This window comes from Cantharellus anzutake (assembly GCF_015039405.1).
Source record: "Cantharellus anzutake strain C23 chromosome Unknown EI90scaffold_55, whole genome shotgun sequence".
NCBI lineage: Eukaryota > Fungi > Basidiomycota > Agaricomycetes > Cantharellales > Hydnaceae > Cantharellus > Cantharellus anzutake.
The window spans coordinates 504,721-523,238 of record NW_024067005.1 but is presented as its reverse complement, the minus strand read 5'-3'; the positions used below and the strand labels follow the sequence as shown (position 1 = coordinate 523,238).

At 47.7% G+C, this 18,518-nt stretch overlaps 2 protein-coding genes across 2 annotated transcripts; both read left to right on the top strand.

Moving 5' to 3' along the window:
• Window positions 1-8,821: 8,821 nt before the first annotated feature.
• On the top strand, window positions 8,822-10,295 carry EI90DRAFT_3019274 (uncharacterized protein; the record flags this gene model as incomplete). The annotated part of the gene is made up of 7 exons (XM_039057335.1): window positions 8,822-8,915; window positions 9,003-9,264; window positions 9,300-9,433; window positions 9,616-9,766; window positions 9,817-10,004; window positions 10,061-10,117; window positions 10,156-10,295. 7 exons carry the CDS (start codon window positions 8,822-8,824, stop codon window positions 10,293-10,295), a joined length of 1,026 nt encoding a protein of 341 aa, XP_038912039.1.
• A 1,738-nt stretch (window positions 10,296-12,033) lies between these two features.
• EI90DRAFT_3129229 (uncharacterized protein) lies at window positions 12,034-12,858 on the top strand (the record flags this gene model as incomplete). The annotated part of the gene is made up of 1 exon (XM_039064173.1): window positions 12,034-12,858. One exon carries the CDS (start codon window positions 12,034-12,036, stop codon window positions 12,856-12,858), a length of 825 nt encoding a protein of 274 aa, XP_038912038.1.
• Between the last annotated feature and the right edge of the window lie 5,660 nt (window positions 12,859-18,518).

The following is an 18,518-nucleotide window of genomic DNA, read 5'->3' as shown; positions in this document are numbered from 1 at the left end:
CTGCTATGTCAATTCACTCGGTGAGCATATGAGCGCCTAATATACACTTGCGCAGTAACTCTTCTATCCAGGTTATCGCGCACGCTCGATTATTCCCTAATGCATGCTCATTCTTGTCACAACTTTCCGTCCCCCCATATTGCTGATGCATGTTCATCACAAGTCTCCCTATGGCAAGTCGGAACTTTGCTATATATTCACCCAACTCACTTCCACCCCTTTGCAGATTTCCATCTCAACCTTACCCTAAGTCCATCGCCCATCTCCACTACCTTAGTATATTTATGTTCGCTGCATCTCTGACACTTCGGTAGCAAGCGCTATATATGATATCCGGTGCACCCATGTACACTACAATGCCAAATTAATATATTATAATTCACCGTTAAAACTGCTGGGGCCACCAATCAATACTTCCTGGGGCACCCCGTCAGGATGGCCCCGTCAGACTGCGCATATCTGATAGGAGGCCCGGCACTCGAAATCTGATGGTTGGCCCTGTCAAATAGTGACGGGGCTACCTAGCAGGGCTGGTACCAGGGCAACCCTACACCATCTACTGGGGTTACTTCCCACTGTGCACCTACAATGAAGAAAATGCATGCAAGTTGTCATATCCATACATACCCGATCCTGAACCGACTCCCAGACCCCCATTTCCCCCACCTCCAGAGTCCTACCCTACCGCTGTCGGTTCCGAACCGAACACCACACCTCTTGCCACCCTCCTCCTCTCACTCCTGCTCTCACTCCTGCTCTTACTACTCCTCTTACTCCTCATGACACCTCCACCCTTCCATCACTTTCCTACCCTTCTCCCATCTGCTCCGATACTCACCTTCGGACCTGACACCTTTCCTCTCCTCCACTCCTCCCCCCGCTCCTCTCTTCTCTCTCCTCCCTCTGACCCTCTTCTGCCAAACCTCCGGCAAGTTACAACCTTCCACTGCTGTCCCATACCCTGTACTCAGACACCACTTGTACCTTCACTCCGAGATTCCGTCACAGATCCGACCTCGGACTTTGACTCCACCTGGGCTTAAGTCCATTGCATTGGTGACCTCATACCACATAAACACCATTGCCAACATTCCTCAGACTTTCAACCCTGCCTCCATAAACTCCGTAAGCTCCACAACCTCTGAGCTTCACAGACCATACTCAGCACTTTCACCGTTTGTAATGTATCTTTCGCACTTTTCCCTCATCCTTATTTGGACTGCTGCTTCTTCCCATTCTAGCCAGTTAGTCATCCTCCCCACGTCACCTCATCCTCCTGCCCCTCTGGGCTTCGTGCCCTCCCTATCTCCTTTTGGATGTACCACAGGTTCTAAACCTATGACCTTCAGTGCCACTCCACTTTTGTTTTCCCCTTTGTCCCATTCAGATGCCTTTGTTCCGATTCGGACCCTCTTCGTTTCCTCGTGCTTTTGCCCTCTCCATTATATACCGGCGCTTGTAATACTCGTTTTAGGCCCTTAGTCTAAAATCGACTGAAATACCCCTAGAGACTTCCTGCTCAATGCCTCTGAAATTAAGGACCAAATGGACAAACAGCAATGGCACAGCACTCCGCATGAGTTGCTGAGGCCAAGGTCCCTCCTTGCTAAGTCTCTGATTCCCCTCCCGAATCATCCGCCCTCACCTCGTTTTTAACACAAGTTCCAGACTGACATGGAGATCTTCATCGATAGAGCATTCCCAGACCAAACTAAAAGAGTAAGAGTCATCCCCCCCTTCCCAGCTGAAGTGAGGAAAAAGAACCACCTGCAGTATGCCCAACCCTGGGGCTTCCTAGTTAAAGACCTCAACCCCCCCTATGCAGAACTCCTCATCAAGGAGCACCTGTGGACTAGAAAGGTTGCTTCGCAACCATGACCTTGCTTGCACATCACATGACCCTGCCATCTTCCGTCATCCTCCATCTATAGAACACATATTAGACCATGCATGGTTGAATCAGAAGCAGAGATCTTAGCATTGCAGTCTAGTAATTGTGTCTTTCACAGTGGTGTTCACACATATAGTCAAATATAATAATCGTTCTGAGTTGAATCAAAGGACAAATGCTGAAAATACTACGAAATTACTTATAATGGGAGGGAATGGAAGGGATGATTAATTTGCAGTGAACACATCGACAGAGCTTTTCTCGAGCTTTTGGCGTTTTACAGGTGAAAAAGATGGACCTGAGAACTGGCACTTCGAGGGGGATCCATTGTTAGTGCGAGAGCTGACAAGAGGGGTCAGGGGTCGGAGGACAATAATCTCCTCAATGCGTGTGGAGAAAGTCGCCTTTTTGCCCTCCGAGCTTCCAATTAAGTGGCAGGCGATGGTGAAAGAAATCTGCACAGTCGCTCCTGGGAGAGCACTTGCATAGTCTGTTGGTGGGATGACTCCATCTCCTTCACGATACACATGTAAAGGATTGGTTTGCCATCTTCGCTCCTTGAACATCTTGTCACGCACTGGGACATTTTCCTGTGATACAGGCCAATGCTGTAAGCCAAATTCGGGAGCCAAGAAGCCGTCAACTACCGCAAAAAATGGTCAGCTCATCCACGGAACATATGCAAGTGATTAAAGGAATGAACCTGAATCATCATCACCGTCAGCGCTGTCATCGCCATCGTCATTGTTATAATCTTCCGGCAACGCTGCATTTGCAATTTTTTTACTCAATGAAATGCTAGTGTGTTACCAATGAAGATACTCACCTTTGCCTTTGTTTTCTGTGGTGTGTTAGAATGGGTGGATTCAGACGACTCCGGAGTGGAATCGGAGACTTAGCGTGGAAGGACCTTGGCCTCAGCAACTCAAGCAGAGCGCTGTGCCATTGCTGTTTGTCCATTTGGTCCTTAATTTCACAGTAGGCGAGCAGGAAGTCTCTAGGGGGCATTTCAGGTCGATCTCGGACTGAGCCCAAAATGAGTATGTACAAGCACCAATATATATAATGGAGGGGGCAAAAGCACAAGGGAACAAAAGGGATCCGAATCGGAACGAAGACGTCGGAACGGGAACAAAGGGAAGACAGAAGCGGAGCGGTACCGAAGGTCATAAGGCAGAACCTGTGATACGTCCGAAAGGGGGTAGGGAGGGTGAGGCCCAGAGGGGCAGGAGGATGAGGAGAAGTGGGGATGATGACTAACTGGCTAGAATGGGAAGAAGCAGCAGTCCAAATAGGGATGAGGGGAAAACGCGAGTGATACATTACAAGCGGTGAAAGTGCTGAAGATGATCTGCGAAGCTTGGAGGTTGCGGAGCTTACGGAGGTGGGGTTGAAAGTCCGAGGAATATTGGCAATGGTGTTTACGTAGTATGAGGTCACCAATGCAATGGACTAAGACCGAGGTGGGGTCAAAGTCCGAGGTAGGGACTATGACGGAGGCTCGGAGCAAAGGTACGAGCGGTGCCTGAGTACGAAGTACGGGACAGCGGTGGAAGGTCGTAACTTGGTGGGAGGTCGGTGGAAGAGTACCAGAGGGAAGAGAGAGGAGAAAGGGAAGAGGGAAGGAGTAGTGGAAGGAGAGTTGTCAGGTCCGAAGGTGAGTATCGGAGTGGACGGGAGAAGCGTAGGAGGATGACGGAAGGGTGGAGGTGTTGTGAGGGAGGAGCCGAGGAGTAGTAGGAGGGTGGCGAGAGGGGCAGTGTTCGGTCCGAGGTGAGTATCGGAGCGGACAGAGATAGGGGAGGAGAGGGAAGGTGGAGTGGAGGTGGCATGGGAGGTAAAAGGAGGTGTGTTGCCAGGACCGAAGGTGAGTATCGGAATGGGCAGCGGTAGGGTAGGCCTCCGGAGGTGGAGGTCCGGAAGTCAGGTTGGGGTCAGGTATGCACAGATATGACAGGTGCATGGCTCCGTTGGCGTTGTGCTGGGCTCCCTTTCCACCTCAGGATGTTCAGTCTCTCCTGAAGTTTCCGCAGTTTTGTCCTGAAGGACCCGAGGACTGTCTGCTGTGGCTGTTGAGTTGTGGCTTGTCTGAGTATGGATTATGTACTTACTCGCATTAGCCAATCTTAATGCAACTGTGTGATTGCCTGCATCAGCAAACCTGGATGCGGAGGCCTGAGAGCTCATAGAGCTCATAGAGCTCTCAGAGTTTCAGTACTTTGAAATTGCAGGTCCCTTCTCTCAGAGCTCCCCAAAGTAGTCAAAGCTCCGAAAAGTAGTCAAAGCTCATAGAGCCATATTTGCACACAGGGGACTATTATCTATATGAGCTCCCTGAGTATTTAATTTATCCGATATCAAAAATTAAAATTTAAGAGCATTGACTCTGGCATCATGTGATGAGTCACAGCCAAGTCCCTACCATGCAGGAAACTGAACAAACCAAGCTTAACTTTCAGCCCCCAATGCGGCACTACACACCAAGGGTATATAGCCAAATTAATATATAGACCAAATTTAGGGATATACATATATAGTTAATCTGAAATTACTCAAGGAAAATGCGGGAAAATGAGTGGAGAAATGGGGGGGAAAATGAGGGGAAATTTGAGGGGGGAATGGGGGGAAATTGAGGAGGGAATTGGGGGGGGTGAATGAGGGGGTGAATGAGGGGGGGATGAGGAGGGGAATGAGGAGGGAATGAGGAGGGGAATGAGGGGGGAATGAAGGGAAATTTGAAGGGGGGAATGGGGGGAAATTTGGAGGGGGAATGGGGGGGGAAATGAGGGGAAATTTGAAGGGGGAAATTTGGAGGGGAGAATGGGGGGGAATGGGGGGAAAATTGAGGAGGGAATTGAGGGGAAAATTGAGGGGGGAATGGGGGGGAATGAGGGGAAATTTGGAGGGGGAATGGGGGAGAAATGGGGGGAAATTGAGGTGGGAATTGGGGGGGGGGGAATGAGGTGGGGAATGAGGGAAAAATTGAGGGGGGAAATGGGGGGGGAATGAGGGGGAATTTGAAGGGGGAAATTGGGAGGGGGGAATGGGGGGGAATGAGGGGAAAATCGAAGGGGGGGATGGGGGGGAAATTGAGGGGGGGGATGAAGGGGAGAATGGGAGCAAAATGAGGGGGAACTGGGGGGTTTCTAAAAAGTCAGGGAAAATTAAGGAAAATTCAGAAAATGGGGGACTTTCTAAAAATGGAGAATGTCCAAAAAATCAGGGGAAATTAGGGGGAAAATCAGAAAATTTGGGATAAGTTAGGGAGAGATATTTCAGGAAATTGGGAATAATTGGAAAAGAAATTAAATCACTTTTTTGATAATTCAATGTGTATTGGAAAGTGCCAAAGTGGGGCAATGTAGCAATGTTTCAGTGTTATGTCAAAGGCTTGGATGATATCTGAAGAATACATCAGCTTTTTGTTTGCTTTATTGGGTGGTATTTTTAATTTACTTCAGTTGGAACACTTTTTTAAAACTGATTTATACCCTACATAACATGCATGGTTACATTGCCACACTTTGGTGCTTTCCAATTCACATAGAATCATCAAAATTGGTTGAGTTTTGAGCAAGAAATGAGATGAAAGTGTCATATCCATACAATTCCGACCTCCACTCCGGGCTCCCGGAACTCCAAACCTGACTTCCAGAGTCCTACTTCCCTTCTGCCACCTCCTCCTTGCTGACTTCCAAGAGGTTATCCCACCTCCGGCTCGGACACCACCTTTGGTCCGACTCCAGAACATTCCAGGTCCGACCCCAACCTCGACACCTTCCAGATGAGTATGCAAAACCTAAGCTCCTGACTCTGGACCTCCGCTCCGGAATCCCATTCGCGTCTCCATCTCCGGAACCTCCAGTCTTAGCTCCGACCTTGGACTTTGACCCCACCTCCCCTTATACCCATTGTATTGGTTAGCTCATTCCATTTAATTATGTTTGCCAATATTCCGGAGTTTAACTTCCGAGTTCAGACTTTCCAGACTTACCTCGGACCTTGCAACTATTGCATTGTCCTATTCAATTCCGCTCTACTCCCTCATTCCTATTTGGGCTGCTGCTTCCTTTCTATTCAGTCAGCTGGCCATTCCCCACTCCCATCCTCCTTCCTTCCTCCTTGGGCCTTGGCCCTTCATTCCTCCTTTGAGAAACACCATTGAGTCAAACCCTTGACCCTCGGTGTTGTTCCTCTTTCCATCTCCCTTTGTCTCCTTTCATCCTACCCTCACTCCTTTTGATTCCAGACCCCTCCTTATATACAATGTACATAGTAACTTGTAACCTCAGTCCGAAATCAACATGAATTCCCCCCAAGAGACTTTCCCTCTGCTAGATCTGAAATTAGGGACCCCTAGGACAACCAGCAATGGCACAGCGCTCTGCCTGAGTTGCTGAGGCTGAGGTCCTTCCACGCTAAGTCTCCAATTCCATTCCGGAGTCGTCCGAATCCACACAGTTCTAACAGAAAGATAAAGTGCAAATTTTTGAATTTCAGAGTTTTCCTCATATTTTGTAAATAGCAATAAACAAATAAGGTGCTGATTTTAGTAAACACGAAAGGTATATGAGCAATGACAATGGCCATTTTACACACACATATATCCATATTATCTTTGCACTACTGGTGCCAAAATAACTAAGCAGATTTCATGGAGATATGAAGACCATCCATTATTTAAAAACAAAAAGCTCTATGAGCTCTATGAGCTCAGTGAGCTTTTCAAGTAATGATGCTAGCCATTTAATATGCATTTCCAAACTGTATATACATATTATCTTTGCACTTCTGCATCCTTAGGAGAACAAAATCATTCAAACATTTAATTTTCTCCACCCAATGTGTAGAGGGTGCACAGCAAAAAGACTCAGTTTGCTCACAGAGCTCACAGAGCTCCCTACCAAGTTTGCTGATGTGGAGTAAGCTTGTATCGCGTTTTGGACTTGGCTATTATGCAGAGTCAGTTGCACGTTAGACTTAGATAGCTACACGTACTCTCATACTCCTGCTGAGGAGTAGCCGGCAAACGAATATTATCCCAGCACGACTTATAGATAGCTTTCTCAGCGACTAAAGCAGTATAACCAAATATGGAACTTACTTCAAACATTCTATGAATCACCTTGATCTGAGGTGTGTTTGCACCCTCCTCATTGACTAAGGAGCAATGGTGATGAGTACCACCCAGCATTAGCTTTTCTAAGCCCTTGAGGTTCTTGATGTACGTGGGGAAATCTTCGTATCTGTCAGGGGACGGACCCCGGGTCCCCATGACCCCTCTCTACAGTCCACAGTCTAGCCTGTAAACACAGCCCATCTCAGGGCATAACTACTGTGGGTAAGAAAGTGGTATAAACAAAGGGGCAAGTAGATACACTTGCCTACTGTGGGTAAGAAAGTGAGAAGAAGGTTAACTTCTCACTTTCCCACAGTGGCCCCAATATGGCGAAAACTTCCGGGGATACCCGGAAGTCACATGAAGGGTGGGAACCGGGCCCGGAGCATGCGGCGCGCGGAGCGTGCAGGGCGGAGGCGCACATGCGGGTCCAGGTGCGGGTCCGGATGCGGGTCCGGGTCCGGGCTAGTCAGGGTGTGTGCCCTGACAGTATCCCAGCAAGCTTTCGTCCATGATTCTTTCAAGTCGTGCCCAGGCATTTGTTCTGGCCATTGCCTCTTGGAGTGAGACATGGTCAAAATAGATCGTTGCAGTCGATTGCTGAAATCCGCCATCTGGGACTAACTTGAATGGATGTCAGGAAACAGAGAATATGCCGTGGAAGGTGGCTGGTGTTGGGTTTAGTGCTGACTTATCGGCACCCTTAGCACAGAGAACATGGCAGCGGCGAGCCTTTGCATATATCCATTCAACTTTAGATGTGATGTTCGGGCCCCCAAGGTATAGACCAGCAAGATGCTGACGGAGCTCATTGTTGGTGGGAAGAGAGGTCATCAAGAAAGGTCACGATAATCGTCACTGAGAGGTGGGGGAAGTGGCAAAGTTAGTCGTTGGACCTTATTATACTCTGTTGCATGCCAAATGAGCATGTACTATGAGTATATTATTGGTGACGCAGTACTTGCTCTGTGATACACGCTATTGAAAAGGTGACTGAATGAGAATTAGAGCAAGAGTGGGATGAAATAATGGAACAAACTTCGAGTCGAGCAATACCAATACAAATTTATGGCATGGTTAGAAGCATTGGGGTGCCTCGGAAGTTCTGATGACCACACATGTGCCGGCTGGGCTACATGCGGTGAGATCATTAAACCAATAACAACGAGGGATCAGTTGAAGCATCATTGAGAGTGAATAGCACTAGTGATGAATGTGGCACAAAGTATAGTGGGAGATAGGTTTCAGCAACCAGTCGAAGGTTCATCCAGAGTGAATCGCGGTAGTGATGGAACTGGTATAAAGTACGGTGGGAGGAAACAGTAAAAATTGGGATGAAACCGAGCGGTCCTGTCAGAGAACATCATAGAGGAGATTATATAAGTGACAGACCTGATGTTGCCACAAATGTGCCTTGAATAAACTAATAACTGTGAATGACAGGTGTTCGGAATCAGTCAAAGCATTGTCAAGACTGAATTGTACTAGTGATGGACCCGGTACAAAGTATGGTGGGAGGAAACTAGTCAAAATCAGGATGAAAGCTGTCAGAGAACATTATAGAAGAGATTTGTAAGTGACGTACCTGAATGGTAGCCTTGATTGTGTTGGTGAATAAACTAATAACTATGAATGATAGGTTTCAGGAATTTGTTGAAGCATCAATTGCATTAGTGGAAACTAGTCCAGATGCGGATATGAGAGAATGGACCTGTCAGAGAACATTGTCGAAAGCGACTGATCCGATAGACATTCATTGGCATAGTTACTCACTTGGCACTTAGTCGTTGGGGCAACTCTTCAACTACACAATGACGGACTGGCTTTCACCATTGACACTGGCAGAAATCATTGCAATCTGCAAAGAGTATCAGATCTACGTGTCAGATGCAGCTCGAAGGAAGTGTGAGAAGATGGTGTCTTTGATCCAAACCTTTCATGAGGATGCTTGAGTTATCTTTGAGCAACGTCGTGATTGCAAAAAGAATGCAGCTTTGCCAAATAAGAGAAAATCAGACTCACCAGTTCAAGGACCAAGGAAGAAAATGAAGAACTCTGGACCAAGTGCCAGCATCAACGGTGATGATACCATGGACAAGTCAGATGAAATAACACTCCCCTCCATAGTCAACAATAATCACATCACTACCTCTCCTGAGTTCCTCCATATACCACCCAGAATGAGCTTCGAGATTGCCAAGCAGAGTTCCTACAAGCTATCTCACCTTCGGCAGTTCAAGAGGCTGTTTGCGCTGTATGTGCACAACTCTGCTGGGAACACGAGTGCAGTGTGGTCAATGTCAGGAATATTCCAAATGCGGGCCGTTTACAACCAGCAGATCAGGACAGACATCTCGCTCAGGTCCTTATTGCTGGCATGCTACTAGAGGAGAAGGGAGTCATCGAGGTCAAAGGGAAATGTAGTGCGACGTTGTGTGGAGCCTGTCTTCAAGATCTTCATCGCGATAAAATACCGCGGTATTCCTATCAAACAAAATGTGGATAGGCAATATACCTCATCAGCTCTCTTGCCTCACAATTCCTGAACAGCTCTTACTTTTGCTCATTTATCCCCACTGTTTCATTTTCAAAATGTACCCCAAAGGTGGAGCCCGGGATGATCCCACATGCTTACAGTCAGGCTTGCATGGAAATGTGACAAGTTACCCTATGAACACCGACGAAATTTTCAGTATGCTCCAAGGACACATGTTGCCACAGCCGATGGAGATACTTCCCTCGATTATATCAGTAACGTATGTTGGAGTCAGCAATCTCCCAAAGCATCATTTCGCATTTGGAGAAGGGTAGTGTTGGAGGCGCTTGAATGGTTGATTGAGCATAATAAATGCTTCTCCGAGTATACAGTAGACCAAGCAGTAATGGCGTCTTTACCCGAAGACGATGTGCCTCTTGAGATATTGGCTAGCATGCGTCAAGAGACAAGTTCCCATATTCTGCTTCGGGAGCATGACTCCTATGTGCCCGGTGATTGTGAGTTTACAGCACGAATCATATATGCTTGAATCTCACCTTCTTGTTTGGTATAGTCAGTGATGACTATGGCAACGTTAGTGAGGGGGCTGAACCACCTAACAAGCAGTATGGTGTGTCTGATGCTCAATATTTCTTACCAGAATGTTAGATGAAGGGGATGTTGTTCCGTTACAGTATATTGGCAGTAGCCAAACCGAGCTCACAGCAGTATCCACATCCGATCTACTTGAAGAGGGACTCACCAACCTGTCCAAAGAATCCCAGACAGAGCAGCCATACGCTGTTTGACATGGGTGGAAGTTGGTAAACGACTTTGGAAAACAGCGAGTCAACGAAGTGCCATCAGACCCTTGTTATCACATACCCAAATTCAATTTTTGGGCATTGGCTTTCCCAGTCCTGTTCCCATATGGAGAAGGTGGGATTGAAGAGCACTGTCCAGTCAAGGTGTCATTCATGGAACATATTGGTTGCTGCCTTCAGCATCATTCACGCCGGTTCCATACTCACCACTTGTTTCCATTCGTGGCATTCCATATTGAGCAAAGACGTCAGGAATTGGCCTCTGCATAAATTCAGATGGGAAGGATGGATTTTGTCACTGACACAGCTATGCTCTCTGGGGTAACCATCGATGACTTAAAAGCTGCAAGTCGTGAAGAGGCCCAGGGTATCAAAATCTCAAACCCCAGGGTACAGCGGCTAATGAAACATGTCCGAGTGTCCGCAAGTCGCATAATGGGGACAGACTCATCCCGTGCAGCAATTCGCAGCCAAGTGTGGAGCACGACACTGAAGCACGGACCTCCTAGCATCTGGCTGACTGTCAACCCAAGTGATATTCATGATCCACTGGCACAACTATTCGTAGGGAAGGAGATTGATTTGGAGGCCCTAGACAAAGTCATGAGCAACTCGATCGAACACGAGCGGGCAATTGCAAGTGATCCCTATGCTGCAGCAAAGTTTTTCCAATTCATGATTCAAACAATGTTGAGCACACTGCTGGGGATATCCGTTGCACAGCACCACATTACACGAAAATGCCGTATACTGGGTTATATCCAAGCATATATTGGCATCGTCCAGTGTCAAAACCGAGGGACTCCGCATCTTCACATGATAATCTGGTTACAAAATGCGCCAAGTGCAGACAAGCTTCAAGAAAATTCCATTCAGAAGATTTCCGCAGCAAAATGAAAGCATACATAGAGGCAAACATCTGGGCCCACCTTCCTGGTATGGATGAGCACACGATGAAGGCAATGGAACGTGAAAAGGACATCGCATTTTGTTGCCCTCCTCATCCTTACCAATCTGATTTCCACAACCTCGCCATTGCACTGGAAAGACGGTTGATGCGTTCCTGTCAAATCCACACATGTAAAGCCAACCTATGCCTTCACGAAGATTGGAACACTCACAAACTGCGATGTAAACGTGGAGCACCATTTCCCTTACCTGATAGTGCTGTAGTAGACGAAAGTGGCAACTGGAAGACCCAACGCACATATGGCTATGTGAACAATTATAATCCTCACCTCCTGGTTTTCATGCGGTGCAACCATGATATTAAGCTCCTCACCAATGGGGAAGATAAAAGAATGTTTGCTAGTACATCACCAAGTACGCAACAAAAGCCCAGACAAAGTTAGCAAACAGCTCGGCACTATTGGCACAGAGGCTCACTTACCACTTCACCAAGGACGAGCATACCAGTAGTATCCGTGATCAAAACCGTAAACTGGTGTTCCGTTGCATAAATTCGCTCAATAGGGACATGCAGCAGTCAGGACCTCAGGTGATGGCATACCTTATGGGTTGGGGCGATACATTCAAATCCCACTACTATGTTCCGTTATACTGGACCTCATTTTCGTGCCTGATACTGCGTCAATGGCCTGAGCTACGATACACATCATGGTAAGTGGAATGATAAAGGTTGAAGTAAAATCTTTGACAAACCCGTTAATTATTAGCCAACCTCCATGCGATCAAGGGTCAACAGTTGAGGCCACACAAAGCAATGGCAATGATGCGACATGCTTACACAGAAGCCAGCAAGGAACTTCCCCCATCTGCAGAGTCAGAAGTAACTAAGGATTCTCCAAGCTCAGACGAAGACATCGAGCTCTTGACATTGGGTGTTACCTCCGATGGGACCTTGGTGACAAGGTCGCAGGCAGATGACTACACCTTGAGAGGTGATGAGCTGGAAGACTTGTCCCTCCTTGAATTTATCTCGGATACTTACAAGACCCCTGAAAACCGCGACAACAAGTCCATACTCCGTGGAACTCAAAGTGGATCTGCTAAGCAAGTTGGAAGACCTGCAAACCCACGTAGTGGGTACCATGCTAAGCATCCAAAGAATGGAACTCACATATGCGTTGTATGCACAAAAGGTCATCGTACCATCACCAATATTGTTGGGAAGTGGATTCCTTCTTCAGACGATCCTGAGCAGGCAGATGTGCACAGAGCTTCTATTCTTTGCCTCCTCAAACCATGGCGGGATATCAGCACTCTCAAAACACCGGAGCAAACATGGGAAGATGCTTACGATTTATTCCTGCAGACAGCAGGACATGACAAAGTCACTATGATCGCAAACGCGCAGTTCTACTATGATTGCAAGGAAGCAGCAAATCGATCACAGGCACCTAGAATGGGAACTAAGCCTTCCATTGATGTGGATGATGATTCTGATGGTGGTGAAGAAGTGGGTGAGAGCAATAAAGGCCCAGTTGGCGAGCTCAGCGAAGAGGATCTTGAGGCTTTCATTCGTAACCAACAACCTACACATGAGGTTATTCATGGTTTGCATGCTGTCGAGTGTGCAAAGTGTTAGAACTGGGCGGGTTCGGACGACTCCGGAGTGGAATCGGAGACTTAGCGTGGAAGGACCTCAGCCTCAGCGACTCAGGTGGAGCGCTGTGCCATTGCTGGTTGTCCTAATTTCGGATCTAGCAGAGGGAAAGTCTCTTGGGGGGAATTCAGGTCGATTTCGGACTGAGGTTACAAGTTACTATGTACATTGTATATAAGGAGGGGTCCGGAATCAAAAGGAGCGAGGGTAGGACGAAAGGAGACAAAGGGAGATGGAAAGAGGAACAACACCGAGGGTCAAGGGTTTGACTCAATGGTGTTTCTCAAAGGAGGAATGAAGGGCCAAGGCCCAAGGAGGAAGGAAGGAGGATGGGAGTCGGGAATGGCTAGCTGACTGAATAGAAAGGAAGCAGTAGCCCAAATAGGAATGAGGGAGAATAGCGGAATTGAATAGGACAATGCAATAGTTGCAAGGTCTGAGGTAAGTCCGGAAAGTCCGAACTCGGAAGTTAAACTCCAGAATATTGGCAAAGGTAATTAAATGGAATGAGCTAACCAATACAATGGGTATAAGCGGAGGTGGGGTCAAAGTCCGAGGTCGGAGCTAAGACCGGAGGTTCCGGAGACGGAGACGTGAACGGGATTCCGGAGCGGAGGTCCGGAGTCGGGAGCATAGGTTTTGCGTACTCGTCTGGAAGGTGTCGTGGTTGGGGTCAGACCCGGAATGTTCCGGAGTCGGACCGAAGGTGGTGTCCGAGCCAGAGGTGGGATAACCTCTTGGGAGTCGGCAAGGAGAAGGTGATGGAAGGGAAGTAGGGCTCCGGAAGTCGGAGTTCGGAGTTCCGGGAGCCCGGAGCGGAGGTCGGAATTGTATGGATATGACACAAAGGCTGCCAATGTTTTTGGGATGCACTGTGGAGGATGGGAAATCGATGTTGAGAATTGCGTTGCTGTTGGCAATGGAGAGAGACTAGCTATATGGAAATCAGCATTAACAGACCAACCCGCTACACATGCAGAGCAAGACATATGCACACCAGAATCCCTTGGCTCTGTAAACATCATGTCCGGAACGAACTCAGCCAATTCCCAAGGCAGTGTACAACTCCTGACTGGTAGCACTCAGGTTGCAACCTGACACGAGGATGATTCACTTCAGCTTCGAGCTGATCAAAAGAGAGCAGTTGACATCATATCGGCTCACAGCATAGATGTGATGAAAGGAGTTCATAAGGACCAACTTTTGATGCTGCTTTTGGGCGAAGGGGGGACTGGGAAATCTGTGGTCATTCGCACTGTCACCAGCTTGTTTGAAGCAAACGGTTGTTCTGACATGCTCGCCAAAGGTGCTTACACTGGGATTGCAGCATGCCATATCGGAGGCTGGACACTGCACAACTTGGCTCATATTCCAGTGGGCAATAGAGCACTAATGAGTCAAAAGATCACAGAATTAGCTAAAGAATGGCGAGCATGGCGATACTTGATCATTGACAAATGCTCAATGCTTTCACGGAAGTTCCTTGCGAAACTGTCATCAGTTCTTTGCATAGTTATGACAGAGGTACACGGAATTAGACAAGACGCACCATTTGGAGGATTAAACATTATTCTGTGTGGCGATTTCCACCAATTTCCCCCAGTCAGTGAGGGGAGGACTGCTCCATTATACTGGCCACCGTCAGTTTCCGATTCTCCAGAGGCCGCATTAGGAAGTAGCATTTTCGCGAAATTCCAAATCATCGTGATTTTGAAAGAACAAATGCGAGTGTCAGATCCAGAATGGATCGAACTACTTTGGCACTGTCGCTATGGAACTTGCAATCAGCGACATCTGTCTCTATTGAAAAGGCTCATCCTATCGTCAAGGGAGGATCCTTCACCAGACTTTGTCAACTCACCCTGGGGCTATGCAAGGCTAGTGATGCCTCGACATGGGGTCTGTGAAGCATGGAATACAGTCGCTCTGGAAAATTATTGCAAACGGACCCGCCGGCCTCTATTTTCCTGTGAAGCCCAGGATACCATCAAAAGATGGCCTCTAGACCTCTGCCAGAGGTGGATTCGAGCCATGCAAACAAAGCAAACAAGAGACAAGAACAAGGTGATTCTCGACGGCATGAAGCTTCCTGATGTTATTCAATTTGCAATTGGTGCAAAGGTCATGGTTACGTCAAACATAAACACAGACAAAAACATTGCAAATGGCACATGTGGTGAAGTCGTGGATATCATTCTTGATACTAGGGAGGATCATACAATTAGCCAGGGCCCTAGAGTGTCACTGCGTTACCCACCATCCTGCATTCTCATGAGGCTGGAAAGTCGAGATCAAATCCAGGTGGCAGACTTGCCACCAGGGGTAGTCCCCATTTTCCCTGAGGAGCGAATGTATCAGCTCAAGGCCCCAGGAGGGAAAGTGAAATCAGTGAAACGGAGACAACTACCGATCACTGGAGCATACGCTTTCACAGACTATCGTGCCCAAGGGCAAACAATAGAGCATGCCATAATTGACCTTGCAACTCCCCCCAGCAGGGCACTGACACCATTCAGTGCATATGTTGCACTATCACGGAGCTCAGGCAGGGATACCATATGACTTTTACAGGGTTTTGATGAATCTTTATTCACACAGCCTGTGTGTGATGCCTAAAGCTGGCAGACTTATGGATGGAAGAGTTGAATAAACAGACAACGGAAGCATGGAAATCAGGGCATTTCGGTGATTGTTGATGTTGAAATAGATATAAGAGGAGAAGGATGTGTAGGTGTTGTTGAATCAATGGGTATACACTGCACTGGTACAACGAACAAGCCTCTAATGAAAGCAGAAAGATCGAATGATGCTCATGTGACACGAGTGACACAAGCATGTTGTTGTTATTGAATGGAAACACAGCATGTGACACAAGCACGTGATTGGAATCAATTCACAGCTGAAAACTGCATAATTCCCACCGCAATTGTGGGGTTGGAAGTGACCTTGCAAGCAAGGTAATCTGTCAGGCCTTTGGATTCATTGCTATTGACCTTAAACTCAGACCCACAACCCTCGTAACTTCCATGATTGGCATGAGCAAAAGACTGAAAGATGAAACCCACATAGTCACAGCCATCCAAGATACGATTGCAGACCCAAAAGGATCCTTTGTCCCCTTCCTCACAGAAGTAGATATGATGACTGACCAAATGTTGGACATTGTTGACAGCGTACAAGCCATCCCAAGAGGATATGCCCTGAAATGCAAGGACATGGCAGGAAATGCCAACGAAAAAAGAAACCCTACATCTGACAGCATGGTGACCATGTGGGAGATACATGCACAACCCCCCTTTAACACTCTCAAAGACACCCAGGACTCACTTCACAATAAATAGATCCATCTTCTCATGACAGCAACCTTCGTCAGCAAGTGGACCCAAGCTGGCACAGCACTGTTGAGACAAAGGATCTGCCACACATGCAAAGCCATTGACCACTCTTACCATGTATGCCCAATCCACCAACACTTGGCCTGGAAGGAGCACTACCCCAAGCATGAGAGTGTGCCCAGGAGAGGACTCAGCTATGGCAGCTTCTACCCTGGTGTCAGGGCAATAGCCCCGAACCCTGAGCCACATGTAATTAGATACATATAGTCACATGGGTAAGCAGGAACCTCTGGGTAACTGCTTACACACTACCGTAAAATACACACATTTGTATCACTTATGGCTCTGTGTGCTGAGCTACCCCCAGACCTCACACTTTTTTAAGTGTATGAGGTGTGTTTTACAACACAACCCACAAAAACTATCCAATCTTAACATCTGACTCGGCAGCGCCTATGGCACCTAAACACGCCTGCAAGGGCAAGGTCGCATCTGCAGCGACACTAAAAATCATGGGAGATTCAAACCAAAAGCCATCATCAGATGACAATGAGGATCAACACGATCCGGCATTAGCAACCAGCTCAGGGCTGGCCCCTGAAGGTTTTAGAAACTTACATGGAGTAAGTGCGGGGCCTAATACCCCTAGAACTCCACGACATACCGATCTAACCCAAGCTGGGGAAGATCCTTCACCTCCTCACGAGGTGATTGACTTGCGCGATAAACGCATAAGCGCCCAACGATCAGCCCAAAAAGCTGATTGGATAGAGTAGCAGGGAACTCCAGGGCCCAACTATCCCCTGGAGTCCCCCCTCATGTCCCCAAGTCAAGCCCCAAAGGCAGACAAAGGGAAACAAAGGGAAGAGCCCCCGCATCAGCTATCCGAAAAACTACTGGACTTGTTCCAGGTTCCGTCCGAATGGAGGACGGAAAGCGAAGACCAACTTCTTCTCAGGCTTTCAGCCTGAGAAGGCGCGAAGATACGCCCAGAGAGCAGGATCTCCCAGAGCATGGAAGCTCCAAAAGAACTTCCGCTGTTTACACTCCCCCATGCCATGCCAGACAAGGCAAGGTCGCCAACCTTGGAGGAGGTCTCCGAGATAATGAAGAGGAGGTGAACTGAAATGAGGGAGTTCGCTGAGGAAGCCTTATGGAAAAGTAAGGAAAAACCAGCGAACAGACCCCTCTATGAAAGGGAAGCACCCTCCACAATAGCCTCGCCTAAACAAAGCGAGCGTGGAGTGTTCACTCCAAGAACCCCTTCTGGAACCCCCAGAAGCGGTAATGTCAACTGGGGAGAGTCACTGCTCACCCAACCAAACTTCCTCCTGGAAAACCAGGAATCGCGCATAATAAACACAATAAACTCGATCCAAAAAAAGATCAAGGAAACGAACCATAATAGTACGGCTCGTCTAGAGATAACTCTAGAAAGAATGGCCAATGCAATCGACGTGTTGACTGAAAAAATCAGCGAACAGACGGACTTGCTGAAGGAAATAAACTTCTCACAAAAAAGTGAGGAAACAAATAAACACCCCTGGACCACGGTCCAGGACATAAATAGAACTTGTGAAAAATTCACGAAAAGAACCACCAGTGAAAGCACACTGGAGTATCATCAGCGACTCGACAGAGATCCTAAGGAGATCCTTCTCCCAAGGATAGGAGAAGACGATGCCCCAAGAAGGCACCGTTCAGAAATTAGGAGGAGAATTGGCACGTACCAAAGGTTTGGCCAAACGTCCACTTACGACGGACCTCTCAAACAGAGAGGTAACTCAACCACACTCTCTCAAAACAATGAGAGAATCCAAATACAACTTCAGGCGAATTCGCCTGAAACCACAGAAACGCTGCGAGGAAGATTTCCCACAGCGAAAACCCCCCCAAAGGAGATATCTCCATTGGATAGCAACCCCGCGAAGGCAGGGGAGCAAGAGGAGTACCTGGAGAAATGGTACGAAAAAGCCATAAGAATGGCCGAAGTGAGAATACTCACTCCCTACCCAGAAGGAGTGAAGCCTGAAGCCCTGAAAAGTGGGCTGGCATTCCCTGACAAGAAATGGTCAGGGGAGAACAACATGGAATCGTTCTGGCAGCAGTTCACAGAACTACTGGGATTCCTCGCTTCACAAGGATGCAAAGGTCCCCAATTCAACGAAGTCCATCTGGACTGCTTGATTCATGGATTAGGGGGACCCGCGTTCGACCTTGGAATAAGACTCCGAGACGAAACTCTCCTCAGAGGAGACAAGGGCATGTTCCTCGAAGTTCTCAACATATTGATGAGAACTTTCATTA